Consider the following 18,760-nt stretch of genomic DNA (forward strand, 5'->3'; position numbering starts at 1 on the left):
ACCCGGTAGAGTAAATCCTGCTTAAGAGCGAAATGGGGGTACCTTACCTGGGCACCGGGCAGCTGTGCCACCCCGTCAACTACTGTCACCCGACTCCGGGCGTGTATTAACGTAGGGTCCTGGAGTTGGGCTGTCCCAAACGTATCCGGGGATGCCTCCAACTCCGGGATGGGCTCGACCATCTCAGCCTCTCCTGCCAATACCTCTAGGGGTGACCTATCGGGTTCACACTCTGTCCCTATCATGGTGACCCCTACGGCAGGCGTCCCGGATTCAGGATTGTAGGGCTCAGGTCCCGGACTGACCAATAACTGAGGGGACTTAGGGGGTCCCTTCCATAAAGTCCAAAAATAGGGCAGATCCCTTCCTAGGATCACGTCATAAGGAAGAGTGTTAAGAAGTCCCACCTCATGTTGCACCTGACCGCAAGGTGCTGTGATGGTGACAATCCCCGTGGGATAGTCGCGGCGGTCCCCATGTATGCAAACCACCCCCACGGTACGTCCTGTGGCTTTTACTTTAGCCCTCAAGGTGGATCGCACAAGGGTCACTAAGCTTACGGAATCCAACAATCCTGTAACCGGACATCCATTCACCTGTATTTGGCACAAGTGGGGCTCCATCTCTGGGGAGACCAGGTCAGCGGTACACACCACCTGAGCATACATTGAACCCCGCCGGGTAACCCCACAATCCATGGGCTCCGTGGTGAGTGGACACTGGGCTTCCATATGTCCCACCCGCTGGCACCGCCAACATCTAATGGGGACGGAAACCCCCTTGACGGGTTGTCGTTTAGGGTACAGAACCTTCCGGACCTCAGGAACGGCGGCCGCGGCCTCAGACGGGACGGTAGGGGACTCCTGCACCGATGTCAGCGGTGGGTCCTTGGCCCTAGGCTTGGAGGGGCCGGACCGACGGGCGGTACGCAAAGTCTCAGTGTCCCGTATCAAGTCCTGCGTAGCCACATGCCGCTCTACCAAGGACACTAATTGGTCCAGGGTACTCGGGTCGCCCTGTCCTACCCACCGTTGAACGGTGACGGGTAAAGTGCGCACAAAACGATCCACTACTACCCTTTCCACCATTTGCGCCGGGCTCAGAGTGTCAGGCTGCAACCACTTTTTTACAAGATGCAACAAGTCATAGGCCTGGGAGCGTACGGGTTTGGCTTCCTCATAGAACCACTGATTTACCCGCTGAGCCCGTACATAGGTATTCACCCCCAACCGAGCCAGTATTTCGGCTTTCAGGGTCACATAGTCAATGGCGTCCTCGGTACAGAGGTCCAGGTATGCTTTTTGGGGTTCCCCCGTCAGATAGGGCGACAATACCTCAGCCCACTGTGGGGTCGGCAGCTTTTCCCGCTCGGCCACCCGCTCAAACACCGCCAGGAACGCTTCCACATCATCACCCGGGGTCATCTTTTGCAACGCTTGTCTCACCGCTTTCCGGACGCTGCCATCGTCACCCGGTCCCGGGGTTGTTGCTGCCGGTCCGGCACGGATCGACTTGGCCAGGAGAACCATCTGTTCTTGGTGCCTTTTTTCCTGCGCTTGCAAGGCTTGCTGCTGACGTTCCAACGCCCGGAGCAGGTGTGCATTGGTCTGTTGCTGCTGTGCATTAGCCTGTTGTTGCTGTGCATTAGCCTCTTGTAGCTGTGCATTAGTCTGTTGCTGCTGCCTTAGTATGTCCTCCATGGCGTTGCCGGGTTTGGGCTGTAGTATAGCCGCTCGAATCCAGGACATGTGCTACCGGGTCACCAGGAATGGATGCTACACCTCACCGGCTGTCATGCCCGCATTCTCCACCATATGTGAGGTAGCGTGGTCGGCTGCGCAGCAGAAGACACGGGATCCAGGCATTAAGGTTCACAGCACACGGTTTTAATGTCCAAACAAAAGTCCATAACAAAATACATGTGCCTCTCCAGCAGAGAACTCAGGGAGTTGTGTTCACTCCCTCACACCCGGCACACCTGCCCTCGTTCCTGTTTCCATTTAACCCTTCCTTCAGCCTGTAGGGAAACAGCATTAACCCTAGAGTGGATTTACTTTCTATCATGGAGTTAGCACAACCGGGGCGAGACATACCGGCCGTCATAGATAACCCCGGTCACAGTCCCACAATGTTTTTGGGCAAAGTCTAATCTGTACCTTCTATTTTTAATGCTGATTTATCGTTTGCTCCTTGTGGTGAACCCTCTGTATTTGCTGCCATGATGTCTTTTCAGTATAGTAGACTTAGATGCTGAAACACCTACTCCATGGAGAGTCTTCTTCACTTGGGTGGATGTTGTGAAGGCGTTTGTGTTCACCATGGACGTCCACGCCTTTTTGCGTTCTCAAACTCTCTATTGCGCTAATATTGTTGCAGAATACACCTAACTGTTGATTTGGCCACTCTTAACTTTTCTTCTATCTGTGGATGGATTTCTTTTTTTCCAGCCAAATGATGGTCTGATTATCTTCCACTGAGAGCTCCTTTGACCGCATGTTGTGGGTTCACAGCAACGGCTTCCAAATGTAAATGCCACACCTGGAATCAGTTCCAGACCTTTTACCTGCTTAATTAATGCTGGATTAATGAGAGAATAGCACATGCAGGTCCGTGAAGAGGTTTTGATATAATTGTCCAATTACTTTTGGTCCCTTGAAAAAGAGACAGCTACATATTAACAAGCTAGAAAATATGTAAGCAAACAAAAAACACATCATTAAATAGTCACAAAAGTATAGATGTGTATATATTTCCATTGAACATTGCTCTATACAGATATCTAATATATAAAGCTAAATTGTGTGTGTGTGTGTGTGTGTGTGTATGTCTGGGATTGGCATCTGCACCGTCGCAGCTACAGCCACAAACTTTTGCACACTCACACTTTCGGATAGCGTCATAGGCTATGTTTTGAGGGCAAATTTTAACCCCGCGCTTTACAGTTATTCCCCAAGAAACCTGCCTCCGTTAAAGCGAATAGAGCTGGGAGCCACAGTGCAGCCAGAACTTCAGAAGAATGCGCAGCCACGCCCTTAAATGGAATGTTGGCATGTCACAATGCAGCCAGGAAAAGAGACAGACACAGACAGGGAAAGAGGCAGACACACAGGGTAAGAAACAGACATAGACAGGGTAAGAGACAGACACAAAGAGACAGACACAGACAAAAAGACAGACTGACAAGGAAAGAGACAGACAGGGAAAGAGAGGTAAAGAGAGAGACAGGTTAAGAGACAGACACCGACAGGTAAAGAGACAGATACAGACAAAGAGACAGACACAGGGAAACAGACAGACAGGGAAAGAGACAGACAGGGTAAGAGACAGCCAAAGACAGGTAAAGAGACAGACACAGGGAAACAGAAAGAGGGAAAGAGACAGACAGGGAAAGAGAGGGAAAGAGACAGACAGGGAAAGAGACAGACAGGGAAAGTGACAGAGATAGATAGACAAGGAGAGAGATTGAGACAGATGGAGAAAGAGACAGAGACAGTCAGAGACAGACAGGGAAAGAGACAGACAGAGAGAGAGAGAGAGAGACAGTGAAATATATACAGAGGGGGAGACAGACATTATAATTACATTTATATCTATTTGTTTTGTGGTTTTTGTGTGCAGAATACATTTTTGTTAATACATTCTATTTTGTTAACAGCAGTTATTAACCCGGGCGAAGCCGGGTAGTACAGCTAGTTACTATATAAAAAGGAAAAAAAGTCTGTACCACAGCAAACATTTAATAGAAATCACTTTATTAATTAATAAAGTGATTTCTATTAAATGTTTGCTGTGATACAGATTTTTTTCCTTTTTATATTAAAGAGCTGTAATTCCTCAACTGTTACTCCGATTAGGATGTTAATACCCTAAAATTAAAGCTCAGAGTCTGTACTTTATATAACTATCTTGGATATGTTTTGGTTAAACAGCTAAAATGATAAAACTTGTGTCACTATCCAAATATTTCTGGACTTAACTGTACACCCGTAGTTTCACTGCAGATATTATACATGCACACAATCCCACTCCGTAGACACAATTCACATTGAGCTTGGGAATTGCATTCCTTTGAAGTTACACATCACAACTCACAAATGGGTGACTAACAGCAACAACATGAAATATAAAAGAGGAGGTACGCAAATGTCGGCACCATCCTTAATATACACTTTGTCACTCCCCAATTTCTGATGAATCCCTGCAGTTCAGGACTCCACGCACTGCTGGCTGTGCTCTGCTTATGATTCCCAGTCCAAGTGAACAAATTGTAAAAATCAAAAAGAGTCAGAGTGGCACTCATCTTCCAGGTTAAAAAGGTTGTGCTTTATTAAATCCACTTCATAAAATCACAGACACGGCAGTTACTGTCACATAGGGGAGGGGAACAAAGAAGTGCACATGCCAGAGGCAGGATGACGGCCATTTTGCGCTGTCGAGCGCTTTAGCAGGTCCTCCTCAAGAGTGACGCCCTGGAGTAATTTATCAACATGATCCAGGTGAGCACATCAACATAAATTTATAAATGTATTAAAATTGATACATGTTTATTTCAGAAAATTATAATTTTGCTTCTTTAGTAAGTTATTTGTGACACGCCCGCCCCAAGGCCGGGGGACTCAGAACTGGGCCGGACTCGTCCGAGGACGTCAGCCATGGCGAGATCCGGTTCCGTGACCCAGGCGGTGTCTTTTGGAGTAAATAAAAGGGGTTTTAAATAAAAGAAAATAGAATAAAAAGAGTTTTTTTCGACTACGCCACTTGTGGTGTGGGGCCAGGTTATTTGGGGCCACCGCTGCAGGTTTCAGCTGGGGCTGATGGAGTGATGCAGCCTGAATGGTTAGAGCCCTCTGCAAGGAGGGACAGGCCCCAGCAGTGGATTATGGGGGTTGTAGTGGGAAAACAGTCTATGTGAGTGCACGCCATCAAGGAAACAGTCCACACTAGTGTTGTAGTTTAACTTGCCTTGTTTACTTTGCTGTGGTAGTGCCTGAACCCGCGGGTGCCGATCCCAGGTGTTTGGGTGTTTCCGCTCCCCTTGTTCTTCGTGCCAGCTGTGACCTGGGTTGACTAAACTCCATGCACACTTGTTGTTGATGGGCTCCCGTGGCCTAGAGCTACTTTGGAACCCCCCTGTTTCTGTCTTGGTCCTATTGCAGAGCTGTATTTAGTGGACTGTGTGTGTGGCAAACAATATGTAGGGAGGACTAGACAATCTCTTCATAACAGGTTGAACTCGCACAGGCACAATGTGAAGAAGGGCTATATGCTACACGGTCTTTCAAAACATTGTTCCTTGAAGCCCAATAAAGAGATGGCTTTTAATATTACACCGATAGAACAGGTAGCCCCCGATGCTCTCAATAGAATGGAAACCTTAAAGAGAACCTGTCATCAGAAATTTATACCAATTTGACGCTTTGCGCGGGCACGAGGTTATGGGCGGCGCTGTGAGTGTCATCACCAAGTGCCGCCCATAACCTCGTGACCGCACTTTCCCCTATTACTCCAGCGTTATGCGCAAGCGCTCGCTGGCCCGATGACCGGACGTCACCTCCTTTCCATCCTGCTCAGCAGCAGGAAATAGATGGGAGGAGCGGACGGAGCAGGAGAGCATGACACTCACAGCGACGCAAAGCGTCACCAGCGGTCACACGTGCACACAGTGCACGGCACCGCTACAGTGGAACAGCACATGCGCGGGACCACGGGCACCCAGGGGCGGTGTCCTGAGCTTTGAAATTCAGCGTTCGGGGGCGGCGTAAATCGGCATGAGGACAGCAAAGGACCCCAGGCAGCCCTCCCCCATGGAAGATTTACGAAATTTGCATAAGAAAAGGTACAAGTTTATAAAGTGTTTATTTTGGTATAAAAGGGGCCACAAGAACTATAGGAAGCTTCCTAGAATGCAGCCCAGGAGCTGCAGAGGGGGAAACTTTTAGCTTTATAGCTAAATTTCTGATGACAGGTTCCCTTTAAGCAGAAAGGAAACTTTCTGGATCCATAAATTAAACACTTTGAAACCCCTGGGAAAAAATGAGGTCACTGATTTGTTTTATTGATCTGGTTTTATCTCCTGCTGCCCTTTTTTGTTTTTAGGTTCCTATAATGGTGTTTCGACCACTGCAAAAATGTTTTTATACGTGTATATATATATCTGCACCTTCATGAATATGTTTTTATGTATACATATGTTTATTTATTTATATATATATTTTATATTTTCCCCTTTTTAATACCCCCCTCTTCATTTATGTGTTGTTTCATTAACATTAACACTCATTGTCTTTTATACCATTTTATACCAACCTATAATATTATATATAATATCGTGATAGCCCTGCATTTATTCATGTTTTTAGCATATGCTTCTATTGCGTTTTTTATCTATTCCTTTCTCTTTCCTCCAGCTCCAGCTTATTGTCCACACATCCCCAACACCTTCATTTGAATCACATTTTACTCTATAGTATTCCATGTTTTTCTCCCCCCCCTCTTTTTTCATACTTATTTGTGTGCTTTTGTGCACTATAAGGAAGCAATTCTCTTTCTTCGATTGTTTAACGCAGGCGCACTAAGTTTATTTCCCATGGGTATGAACTCCTGCACTTCTTACTGTTCTGAACTCACATTACCCAATCACGCACGCGCTCTAGCAGTCCTTTCTCTTTCACAAGGAACCGCTCCTCTTCTCTACCTGCTGAGCACAGGCGTATTGAGCTTTTTTTCCCACGGTTATGAACTTTCATTACCTTTCAGTCTATTAAACTCTTGTCACCTTTCCCACGCATGTGCTTTAACAATTTTCTCTTTCTATAGAACTGCTCCATAGTGGAGTGGATTCTTTGCCCTTTAATATCATTTACTTTTAATCTAGCGATTCGCTATACACCACTAATATTTTTTTATATATAGATATATATATATAATTTTTTCTTGCAACTCAAGTTTAATAAAAAAGTTTTTTTCTTCCTGTCCCTTTCACATGTAAATATGCCGTTTTTATATATTCAAAAGACACATAAAAGAGATTTATTTTAGCAAATATGCACTTTCTATGTATTTTAATCCCACCACCTTGTGCCTGTTCCACATATTATTTATGTTCACTTTCCCCAAGTACAAATCCACGTTAACCATATTCCCGTTTAGTTTAGAGGCTTGGCCCCCGTGATATCACCTACACTTTCTGGGTTCACACACAATCTGCTTTGTGCTTTTCATTTTCCCTCGTCCCCACTTTTTTCTTTTTTCATATACTCTTTTATTAAATAACACGCAATAATTATTATTTTTATGTTTTTTATTGATCCTTCACTGATCCACTAATTTTCTTCTTGAGATGTTCATGTTATTTCACGGTAATTCCTTCGGTTCATTTGTGATGATTCACTGTGTGCTTTCTTCTTTTTTTTTTTTTCTCTTCTCCATGCGGCGCTGAGTCATCGGCCCTGAGTCATATGGGCTGTTCACTTTTCAAATGCATATGTGGCTACTGGTCTTCCTTTTATATAGGCTCTGTTACCCCTTTTTTGTAATATGATTTCTTTTCCTGAGGAAGGAGACGGAGATGTCTCTGAAACGCGTAGAATTATGAAATAAAGGAAATCTTTTTTATCTACAGCATCAGTGGTTTTTAGCGCGGCATTTAAACCGGTTTTCTCTTTACCTGACCTATATATTGGTCATATTGCAGGCAGCCTAGACTATTTAAGGGGTTCGGTCCCCAGTCCCCTCTTTGCTGCTTGTGCTTCAGACTTTTTGGGTTGGCGATGGACCCTGGAGATCTCGCACGGCAGAGTTAACAGCTGACCCTAAAGTGTCCCACTGTCCTAGGGTCTGCACCCCGCCTTGTGCTGAGTCCCGTGAGCCTTGGTTTCAAACTTCTACAGGCCCTCCATGGTACCTGGTCTGCTGCTTCCACAGGTAACCCACAGTGCTTGAAGTCTTGTTTTGTACTCCACAGTTCTCACTCCTTTTAAAGCACTCCGTTCTCACTGCAGGTCTTTTAAGTACTTTTCACTTTCTACTACTTCAGACTACTACTCCTCTCTCTTCCTCTGACTTTCTAACAGACTCACCTGACAGAGACGGCTTCCTTCTTTACCTCATTCTGACCGACTGCACACCACTTCCTCTCGCCTTTTTCAAATGACCACTGGCCCCTTCCCCTCACTGGATCTCTCCCTACATGCTGGGTGGTACTATCCAATCAGTACCCTCCCCTTTTACCTGTTACAAAGCAGTCTCGCAGTGTGGTGTTGGAGTTGTGTGTGTAGCCTGAAGGTGCTGGTGTGTTTGCTCTGGCACGGATATTCCGGGGTTTGGATTTCCACGGGTTACATTTGTGGCACCTGGTACCTCAGGGGTGCTACATTTGTTTATAGGAATTTTTATCTTTAGGACTATTCATACTACAAGAAAACTAATAGGTCATTCCTATCATTGAGCCCTAGAGGGCCCTGTGCATTAGAGTATACCATATAATCCAGAGGGCTTTTTTTGTATTAACAATTTATGTCTATCCCCTCCTCGCCTTAGGGGCTTTACTACCTCAAGACCAGCAAACTATAGAACTTTAGCATCACCTGTTGCTACAAAGAAAAAAAAAATAGCTCATTTTGGCTATGAAATCACTGAGAGCTATTTAGAGTATGATCGAATACCCAGAGGTTTAAGGATTTTTAAAGAAATGTCCTAATTTCACATTGATATAGATTTTGCTAATGCATGCAAACAAATTCATTTAGAATTCTCTAAAAAATTTAAGATTTTGATATTAAAACACAATGAAAAGGATTATGTAAAATTGCTAGCGGAACAAAGCTGAATCAGAATTTAAAGCATGTTCATCAGTAAAACAGGCAGAAATTTTCTTTCAGAAACTTGACAAAAAATTGGTATCATTCCAGACAGAAACTAAACAAAGAAATATAATCCCTTTCATTTATGAAAAGGATTAAATGTACACTGGAGATCATAATTAGAGAACAATGTATAATCACTTGCTTTTGTTCAGAAATAATGTAATCTACATTGATGAACATTTGAAGGTTTTTTTGTAAGGGGTACACCATGCCACTAGAACAGTGTTTTACAAAAGATCCAGAGTTTCTCAACTTAAAACCTTTATTTTGCCCAAAACACGATGATCATAATTAGAGATCAGCAATGACTGTACCATAGAGAAAGATAACTAAATTTTCTGAAGGTAACAACAGTCACCAATCCATAGGAAGTGTACAGGCCTTTGCTTTGAATGATGTCAACACATCTGCGGCCACAGGACATCACTGGTCTCACACACTGCTCTGGTGTGATTTTTGGACCACTCTTCTTCAATTCTCTCCCACAGTTCTTTGACTGTTGTAGTTTTCTTGGCCATAACTTTGTCACCAAGGATTTTCCAGAGGTTTTCTTTTGGGTTTAGATAGGGACTCTGGGCGGCCATTTCATTGTTTCAAAGTTTTCTGTTTCAAAGAACTGCTTTAACCATTTTGCTGTGTAACAAGGGGCATTGTCCTGCATCCCTGGAGGGCTTATTTTTAGCGGGACTTTTGAAAGAAACCATTAATTTTACCCTTAAGGGTGCTTTACACGCTTCGACATCGCTAACGATATATTGTCGGGGTCACGTCGTTAGTGACGCACATCTGGCGCCGTTAGCGACATCGCAGCGTGTGACACCTAGGAGCGACGATCCACGAGCGCAAAAACGTGAAAAATCATTGCTCGTTGACACGTCGCTCCTGTTCCAAATATTGTTGCTGCTGCAGGTACGATGTTCGTCGTTCCTGTGGCATCACACATCACTACGTGTGACACTGAAGGAACGACGAACATCTCCTTACCTGTGTCCACCGGCAATGAGGAAGGAGGTGGGCGGCATGTTCTGGCCGCTCATCTCCGCCCCTGCTCTTCTATTGCACGGCTGCTGCGTGACGTCGTGTGACGCCGCACAAACTGCCCCCTTAGAAAGGAGGCGGATCGCTGGCCAGAGCGATGTTGCAGGGAAGGTAAGTCCGTGTGACGGGTGTTAGCGTTGTTGTGCGCCATGGGCAGCGATTTGCCCGTGACGCACAACCGACGGGGGCGGGTACGCTGGCTAGCGATATCGGTACTGATATTGCAGCGTGTAAAGTACCCTTTAGTGTACTAGCAAACTGGAAAAAAATCCAAGTGTGGAGAAATTGCAAAAAAAAGTGCAATTCCACAATTGTTTTTATTTCTATGTTCCCTATACTGTAAAACTGACCAGCAGTATGATTCCCCAGGGAAATACGAATACGTAGATATCATATGTTTGTAGTTTTTTCTTTTATTTAATTCTTGAAAAAAATTCAGAAGTTTGTAAAAAAAAAAATTGTTTTTGTTGCCATTTTCCAAGACCCGTAACATTTTCATCTTTCGGGATCTGGGGCGCAGTGACGATTATTTTTTGTGCCCTAAGATGACATTTCCCATCATTGGGCAGATGTGATGTTTTGATTGCCTCTTATTGCATTTTACTGTAATGTTGCAGCGGAAAAAACAAAGGAAATTCTGGAGTTTTACATTTTTTTTCTCTGTTACGCTGTTTACCGATCAGATTAATTTATTTTCAGAAACTGACAGTGGGATTTAACTCATTAACAGTCGCGATCGCATCAAAGTACAGGACACGACCTTGGACGTCCAAGATCGTGAAGGGGTTAATGCGGCTGAGATATTTTTGACACTGAAGAAAACTATACAGATTATAATGACTGTAATTATCATCATTTTACACTGAGAGCGGCCGATGTCTCATCTCAGAATTATGGGATGGAGACACTTATCACTGATAATCAGAAGGAATTACCATGGTTTCCAAGGTGTTCAGAAAATATATTGTAAGTGATTATAAAAAAAAAAAACTGTCTGAAAAAATAAAAAGTCACCTTGGCAACCCTGGTCCAGAAAATACATAGTGTACACACGACTCCGCTCCGTACACGTAATACATATGCGACTCCACTCTGAACACACACACAGCTCCACACATGGCTCCGCTCCGTACACCTCATACACACGGCTCCGCTCCGTACACCTCATACACATACGGCTCCGCTCCGTACACCTCATACACATACGGCTCCGCTCCGTACACCTCATACACACACGGCTCCGCTCCGTACACCTCGTACACACACGGCTCCGATCCCCACACCTCGTACACACACGGCTCCGATCCCCACACCTCGTACACACACACGGCTCTGCTCCGTACACCTCATACACATACGGCTCTGCTCCGTACACCTCATACACATACGGCTCTGCTCCGTACACCTCGTACACACACGGCTCTGCTCCGTACACCTCATACACATACGGCTCTGCTCCGTACACCTCATACACATACGGCTCTGCTCCGTACACCTCATACACATACGGCTCTGCTCCGTACACCTCATACACATACGGCTCTGCTCCGTACACCTCATACACATACGGCTCTGCTCCGTACACCTCATACACATACGGCTCTGCTCCGTACACCTCGTACACACACGGCTCTGCTCCGTACACCTCGTACACACACGGCTCTGCTCCGTACACCTCGTACACACACGGCTCCGCTCCGTACACCTCGTACACACACGGCTCCGCTCCGTACACCTCATATACACACGGCTCTGCTCCATACACCTCGTACACACACGGCTCCGCTCCGTACACCTCGTACACACACGGCTCTGCTCCGTACACCTCGTACACACACGGCTCCGCTCCGTACACCTCATATACACACGGCTCTGCTCCGTACACCTCGTACACACACGGCTCCGCTCCCCACACCTCGTACACACACGGCTCCGCTCCGTACACCTCGTACACACACGGCTCCGCTCCGTACACCTCATACAAACACAGCTCTGCTACATCCACACTGTAAACCCCTCCTGACCCCACACATAACCTTCCCCTCATCCAGCACCATGACAACCAGCACAGCAGAGTCCTGCATACACTGAGGAGCTGATCATGTGACCCCTGACTTCTCCCCTCCATGTGACATCATCACAGGTCCTGGAAGCACAGAGCAGCCATATAGCTAGGGTTAAGCCCAGAATGTACGGGCTGCAGTCAGGTCATGGGCGTGGCGATATTTCTCCCTGTCCACTATACTTATGCAGGCTCCGACCCATGCACCCCCTTCATCTGCAGCTCTTACCCCCAGACCCCGCTTCTACTATAATCACCTCTATGCCCACATGGACTTGGAAAAATAATGTTTATTCTCTCTGGAAAAGACGCTGCGTTTTGAACACGCCCCATCACATGACAAGTTACATCATACCTGGCAGGAGCCCGTACATTCTAGCATCTACCATATATCTAGTGTGCGGCTCTGCAGGAGGAGGTATGTGGAGATTCCCCATTACTGGGGCAGGGGGCATTAACCCCTTCAGCTCTGAGACTTTCTTGGGGTTTTTCTCTCGCTGATTTCTATGAATCGTGAGGTTTTTGTTCCTTTTCCTCTGATAGATACAGACGCCCCAACTATGAGAGGCCGGAAGTGAGGAAACCCGTCTGCCCTCAGTCCTCGGCCCCTTTCCTGCCCCTCCGTCCTCGGCCCCTTTCCTGCCCTCGGTCCTCGGCCCCTTTCCTGCCCTCGGTCCTCAGTCCTCGGCCCCTTTCCTGCCCTTCCGTCCTCGGCCCCTTTCCTGCCCTTCCGTCCTCGGCCCCTTTCCTGCCCTTCCGTCCTCGGCCCCTTTCCTGCCCCTCCGTCCTCGGCCCCTTTCCTGCCCCTCCGTCCTCGGCCCCTTTCCTGCCCCTCCGTCCTCGGCCCCTTTCCTGCCCCTCCGTCCTCGGCCCCTTTCCTGCCCCTCCGTCCTCGGCCCCTTTCCTGCCCCTCCGTCCTCGGCCCCTTTCCTGCCCCTCCGTCCTCGGCCCCTTTCCTGCCCCTCCGTCCTCGGCCCCTTTCCTGCCCTTCCGTCCTCGGCCCCTTTCCTGCCCTCAGTCCTATAGAACATATACACTCTCTGACAGAAGTTCTGTCGCTTATCCATGTTATGTAAATAAAAGCTTATAACCTGACTTTAAATTCATCCATTGGTTTTATAAATTACTCTTTTGAAAGCTGAAACCCTCCCAATTTGGTTTAGGTTATGAAAATAAAGTTTCTGCAAAGCTGAAATATTGATCATTTAATGAACACAGAAATTTTAGATTTTGGCAAGACAAAAGTTTTGTCGCCTTGTCATATAATGCACCCAATCCTAGTTTACATCCTCAGCTGTGCTCACTAAATGATCGGTTAATTAGTGGGTGTGTATAAAAAGAAAGCCAGCACTCCAGACCTTCAGTTGAACTGCAACTTGACCTCTGACAACATGCCAAAAATCGCCAGAAAAGTTGATGACCTGCGTTTTTGTTGACAAGATCGGATCCAAAATGCAACCAAAAAGCTAAACATTTTGGTCGCGTTTTGACATACCTCATTCATTTCAATTAGTGATAAAATGTGCCCAAAACGCAACCGGGCAGAGTGGCACGGTGCCCTAAATGCCACAAAGAAAAAACAGACATGTTACATGGCCTGTGGGAATGCAGGACGATAAAGAGGTTCTGGAATCAAGTCGGAGCACTAGCCCAGACAACATGGAGAATTTCCTGCAAATCAGAGTTAATGGTGTGGATTTTTCACGTCTTTGAGGGTGGAGTCAGAGGGGGACTGAATCCTCAGGACAAAAAGACATTTGCAATCATACATGACATAGCCATGATAGCTAAAAGGTGCATCCTAAGGCACTGGATACAGGAGGAGGCACCATCCACTGGGGAAGTCATTGGCGAACTACATAATCTTTTGAGGATGGAGAAATTAGAAGCAGAAAGGGACAAAGACAATAAGACAACCAGTTTTTTAGGAGGTGGAAAACTTTTATTGAAGTTTATTTCAAACAGGAAGAAATAAACCATTTAGTGGCACCTTTCAGGAATACGGAGTGGTACCTTCTGAATGAAATCTAGGGTAGCTTGGGAAAGCTGAGGATTACTTAGCGGGGACCCAGGTGAAGGACAAAGGTAAGATGTTATGGCATCAATTCACGACTTCGACATTAGAAATATTAAAGAATGGCACAGGGGCTCAAGGGTTTGTTTCATGTATGTTATGTTCGGATTTTCTAATTTTGACTTATTTTATGTCAATCTAACCTGAAGAGTGACGAGATAGTTTTTTTTTTTTTTACCCTTTTCTTTGACATATTCTGACAGTTGAACGCTTGTCTTTTGCAAATCATACTTCTTATGATACGATATTGTTTAGAATTTGTAAAATCAATAAAAATTGTTTGGAAAAAAAAAAAACTCAACCAAAACGCCAGAAAAAAATGCAACGTCTGCATATGGCCTAAGGCTGAATTCACATGTGGGCAGAAATGCTGCAGTTTTTCCTTTGCTTTTTTATCTGCAGGTGTCCGCATCAAACTATATAATACTGGTAGCAATCTTCTCAAGTTTTTGTATTACTGCATTTATGTGTTGGTTTTTTTTTCATTATTTGATGGTTTTGGTGCAGATTAAAAGGAGCATTTTTCATAACATAAAAAAAAAGTTTGATTCTGCACTTAAATAACAAACAGTGTTTTATACATGAGCTTTTTACACTTTTTTTTTTATTTTTCACAAGCTTCCATAGAAATCTATAGTGAAAAAATAAAATCAAACCCGCACAATTCAACAGAGCTTTTAGTTGTAAAGTTTTCAGGAATTTTCATGAAATCACATCCACTTTACATAGACAGTTAAAGGCAGCAGATTTTCTGTACAAAACAGCACACACACACTATAATGTTCCCACAGTACCGCCATCCCCCCCACACACACACACTATAATATTCCCACAGTACCACAATTCCCCCCACACACAGTATAATGTTTTCACAGTACCGCTATCTCCCCACACACAGTATAATGTTCACACAGAACTGCCATCTCCCCGCACACAGTATAATGTTCCCACAGTACCACCATCCCCCCCCCACACACACAGTATAATGTTCCCATGATACCACCATCCGCCCACACACAGTATAATGTACCCACAGTACCGCCATACCTCCACACACAGTATAATGTACCCACAGTACCGCTATCCCCCCACACACAGTATAATCTTCACACAGAAATGCCTTCCCCCCCACACACAGTATAATGTTCCCACAGTACCACAATCCCCCCCCACACACAGTATAATATTCCCACAGTACTGCCATCCCCCCACACACAGTATAATGTTCCCACAGTACCGCCATCCCCCCACACACAGTATAATGTACCCACAGTACCTCCACACCTAGTATAATGTACCCACAGTACTGCTGTCCCCCCACACACAGTATAATGTTCACACAGTACCGCCATCCCCACCCACACACAGTATAATGTACCCACAGTATCACCATCCCCCCACACCGCATAATGTACCCACAGTACCGCCATACCTCCACACACAGTATAATGTTCCCACAGTACCACCATCCCCCCACACACAGTATAATGTACCCACAGTACCGCCATACCTCCACACAGTATAATGTACCCACAGTACTGCTATCCCCCCACACACAGTATAATGTTCACACAGAACTGCAATCTCCCCACACAGTATAATGTTCCCACAGTACCGCCATACCTCCACACACGCACAGTATAATGTTCCCACGGTACCGCCATCCCCCCACACAGTATAATGTACCCACAGTACCGCCATACCTCCACACACAGTATAATGTTCACACAGAAATGCCTTCCCCCCACACACAGTATAATGTTCCCACAGTACCACAATCCCCCCCACACACAGTATAATGTTCCCACAGTACCGCCATCCCCCCATACACAGTATAATGTTCACATAGAACAGCCATTCCCCCCCCCATACACATTGATACTATAAAGTGCCCCCACACTATGGTACCATCCACATCACTGGCTAATAAATAAATCCTCACTTATTTTCTTTCTCTCTCTTCTATCTATTTCTCATAAAATAATGGAAGCTCTCTTTCAGTTACCTCAAATATATGAAGATGTCTTCTCTCTTTCTGTTCATCAAGGATGGAGAATGTTCTCTTTCTCTTTTGCTAAATCTGTGATGTCTATTTTTCACATGAACATTTTTTTCAGAAATCCTCCTTAGGCTATGTGCGCACTGGAAAATGGAATTTTCTCAAGAAAATTCCGCAGGTATTCAAAGATTACCGCATCCGCTGTAAAAAAAACGCGGCAAACCGCACCCGAAAACCGCATGCGGTTTGCCGCGATTTGCTGCGGTTTTACCGCGGTATTGTTCGCGGTATTGCTGCGGTTTTGCCGCGTGCGGGTTGGTATGTGCTTTTATTGTATTCAATGCAATAAAGCACATTGAAAAAAAGAAAAAAAAAGTAATTTCATTCTGAGATAGTAGATAGATAGATAAAGAGACAGAAGAATAGATAGAGGGATAGATAGATAGATAGATAGATGGACATATCGCTGCATTTCCCACGGTCGGCAGTGAGTTCACATTACCGGCCGTGGGAGATGACCGGTAATTACCTCTGCTGTCTCGCTGCGAGGCTGCATTCATTCATCGCTGTGTGTCAGTCGCGGCTGGATGTAAGCAGCGCAGGACCTGTGGATGACGTCGGAGCTTTGTTTCGGGAGGGGTTAATAAAATGGTGAACGAGGCTTGTTTGTGTTTTATTTAAAATAAAGGATTTTTCTGTGTGTTTTTTTCACTTTACTTATGGGTTGATCATGTCAGCTGTCTCATAGACGCTGCCATGATCAAGCCCAGAGTTAATGGCGGTGATCCGCCACCATTAACTCCTTGTATTACCCTGACTGCCACTGCTACACGGCGGCAGGAAGAGTCGGGGACACGCCGGTACTGCCGCATAATGCATGCGACAGTCCCGGGGCAGCTGCGGCTGATATTCTCGGCTGCGGGAGGTGGGAGTGAGGCGGGGGACATTAACCCTGCCCCTCTCCCTCCCCAGCCTGAGAATACCGGGCCGCCGCTGTGTGCTTACCTCGGCTGGACGGTAAATATACAGCGGAGCCCACGTGCTTTGTTTTCTAAATTTCCGTTTGCTTTCTATGTGTGTTTTATGTGTCTGTGTCTGTGTTCTATGTCTGTGATGTCTGTGTGTGTGAGTGATCTGTGTGTGTGTGTTTACTCTCTGCTTTGCTTCCTCTTCCTGTAATGACATCACTTCCCTGCAAAACCGCAGGCAAGCGATGTACATTACCGGAGGTAAACCGTGAAATACTGCAGGGAATAACGCAGGAAAACGCAGTGAACCGCACAGAATTTGCTGCCTGCGTTATTCCCTGCGGGATTTCACGATTACATTGCAGTGAATGGAGTGAAATCCCGCAGCGACGTGCGGAAAGAATTGACATGCAATTGTTTTTGCTGTGGGAATCCCGCAGCAAAACATGCAGCTGTCAAATTCCGCATAGTGCGCACAGGATTTTTTTTTCCCATAGGTTTTGCTGGTGATTCACTGCAGAGATGTTATGAACATTTTCTGCAGCGAAACATGCAGCAAATCCGCGGAAAATCCGCAGCAAAATCCGGTAAGTGTGCACATAGCCTTAGTGCGATCATACAACATCCAGCCTCTGATTGCTCAGATGATACACTGCATTACTGTAGTACAGAGTATTATCCCTGCCTGCCAGTGTAATACTAGCAGCCCCATACATAGGAGATGGCTATTGGCTGAACAATCATTAGTTGGATGTTTATCTCACCCAATTACCCATACACACAACCGTTCTACTTGGCCGGTATTTCCTGTGGTTTCTGTTAGACAGTTGTTGGCAGATTCCTCTAGCAGAGGCATGCCAGATCCTTACCCCATACCCCACATGAAATGAATGGTTTCAAAAAACGTCTGTCTATTCAGTATGGGAGACTTAAAAGGTGAACTGAATGCTGTAAAATAATAAAAAATTACCACAGCTGCTTTGGTCCCCACCAGTCTCTGTATTTCCTGGCCAGTCCAAAAAAAATGTGTGGTCCTTACAGCCAATCACAAGCAGTGGCCAACAAAGCCAATAATTAGGAGCAGGGAGTAGACGTCTTAGTCAGCAATTCAACTTATATTTCAGTCTGTACAAGACAAGAAAATACAATATCTACACTTTGTATCTCCTGATAAGTTCCTCTTAATTGTCTCCACAAATTGTGTTTTTACATAGGATTTTTTGTTATTACATCATCATCATCTTCTCTCCATTCAGGTCCTTATAATATCAGATCCTATCACTGGACATCTTCTATATAATTTTCTGATTTTCATCGAGGATGGATATGGACAGGGACAACATGATGGAGAGGATATTACACCTCACCCTAGAGATCCTCTTCCGGCTTACTGGAGAGGTGAGAGATTCTGATGACGTCACATTACACCATTCTTATCTATGGGAATAACAGATGGACAGAACTGGAGAGGTGAGGACTCTGGAAATGTCTGGAGTGAGATTTATTACTGTGTCTCTCCATAACCAGGATTACACTGTAGTGAAGAAGACCTCTAGTGAGCGCTGTCAGGCCCCTGTGTCTGAGGGATGGGGAAGAACCCGGAGCCCAATCACGGGGCCTCCACCTCACCCCCCAATACCGGAGGACATCAATGACCAGAAGATCCTAGAACTCACCTACAAGATGATTGAGCTGCTGACTGGAGAGGTGACACTGCTGGGAATGCTGGGACATTATACAGTAACGCTATGAAGG

At 45.6% G+C, this 18,760-nt stretch overlaps 1 protein-coding gene across 1 annotated transcript in view; it reads left to right on the forward strand.

The window, feature by feature from the left end:
• LOC142312959 (uncharacterized) overlaps positions 1 to 18,760 on the forward strand; it is a 117,140-nt gene that overhangs the window by 76,848 nt on the left and 21,532 nt on the right. The window contains 2 exon segments of the mRNA XM_075351948.1: positions 18,262 to 18,403; positions 18,533 to 18,712. Of these exon segments, the coding sequence (XP_075208063.1) occupies positions 18,262 to 18,403; positions 18,533 to 18,712 (322 nt within the window).

The sequence above is a fragment of the Anomaloglossus baeobatrachus genome, chromosome 5 (assembly GCF_048569485.1).
Source record: "Anomaloglossus baeobatrachus isolate aAnoBae1 chromosome 5, aAnoBae1.hap1, whole genome shotgun sequence".
Lineage (NCBI taxonomy): Eukaryota > Metazoa > Chordata > Amphibia > Anura > Aromobatidae > Anomaloglossus > Anomaloglossus baeobatrachus.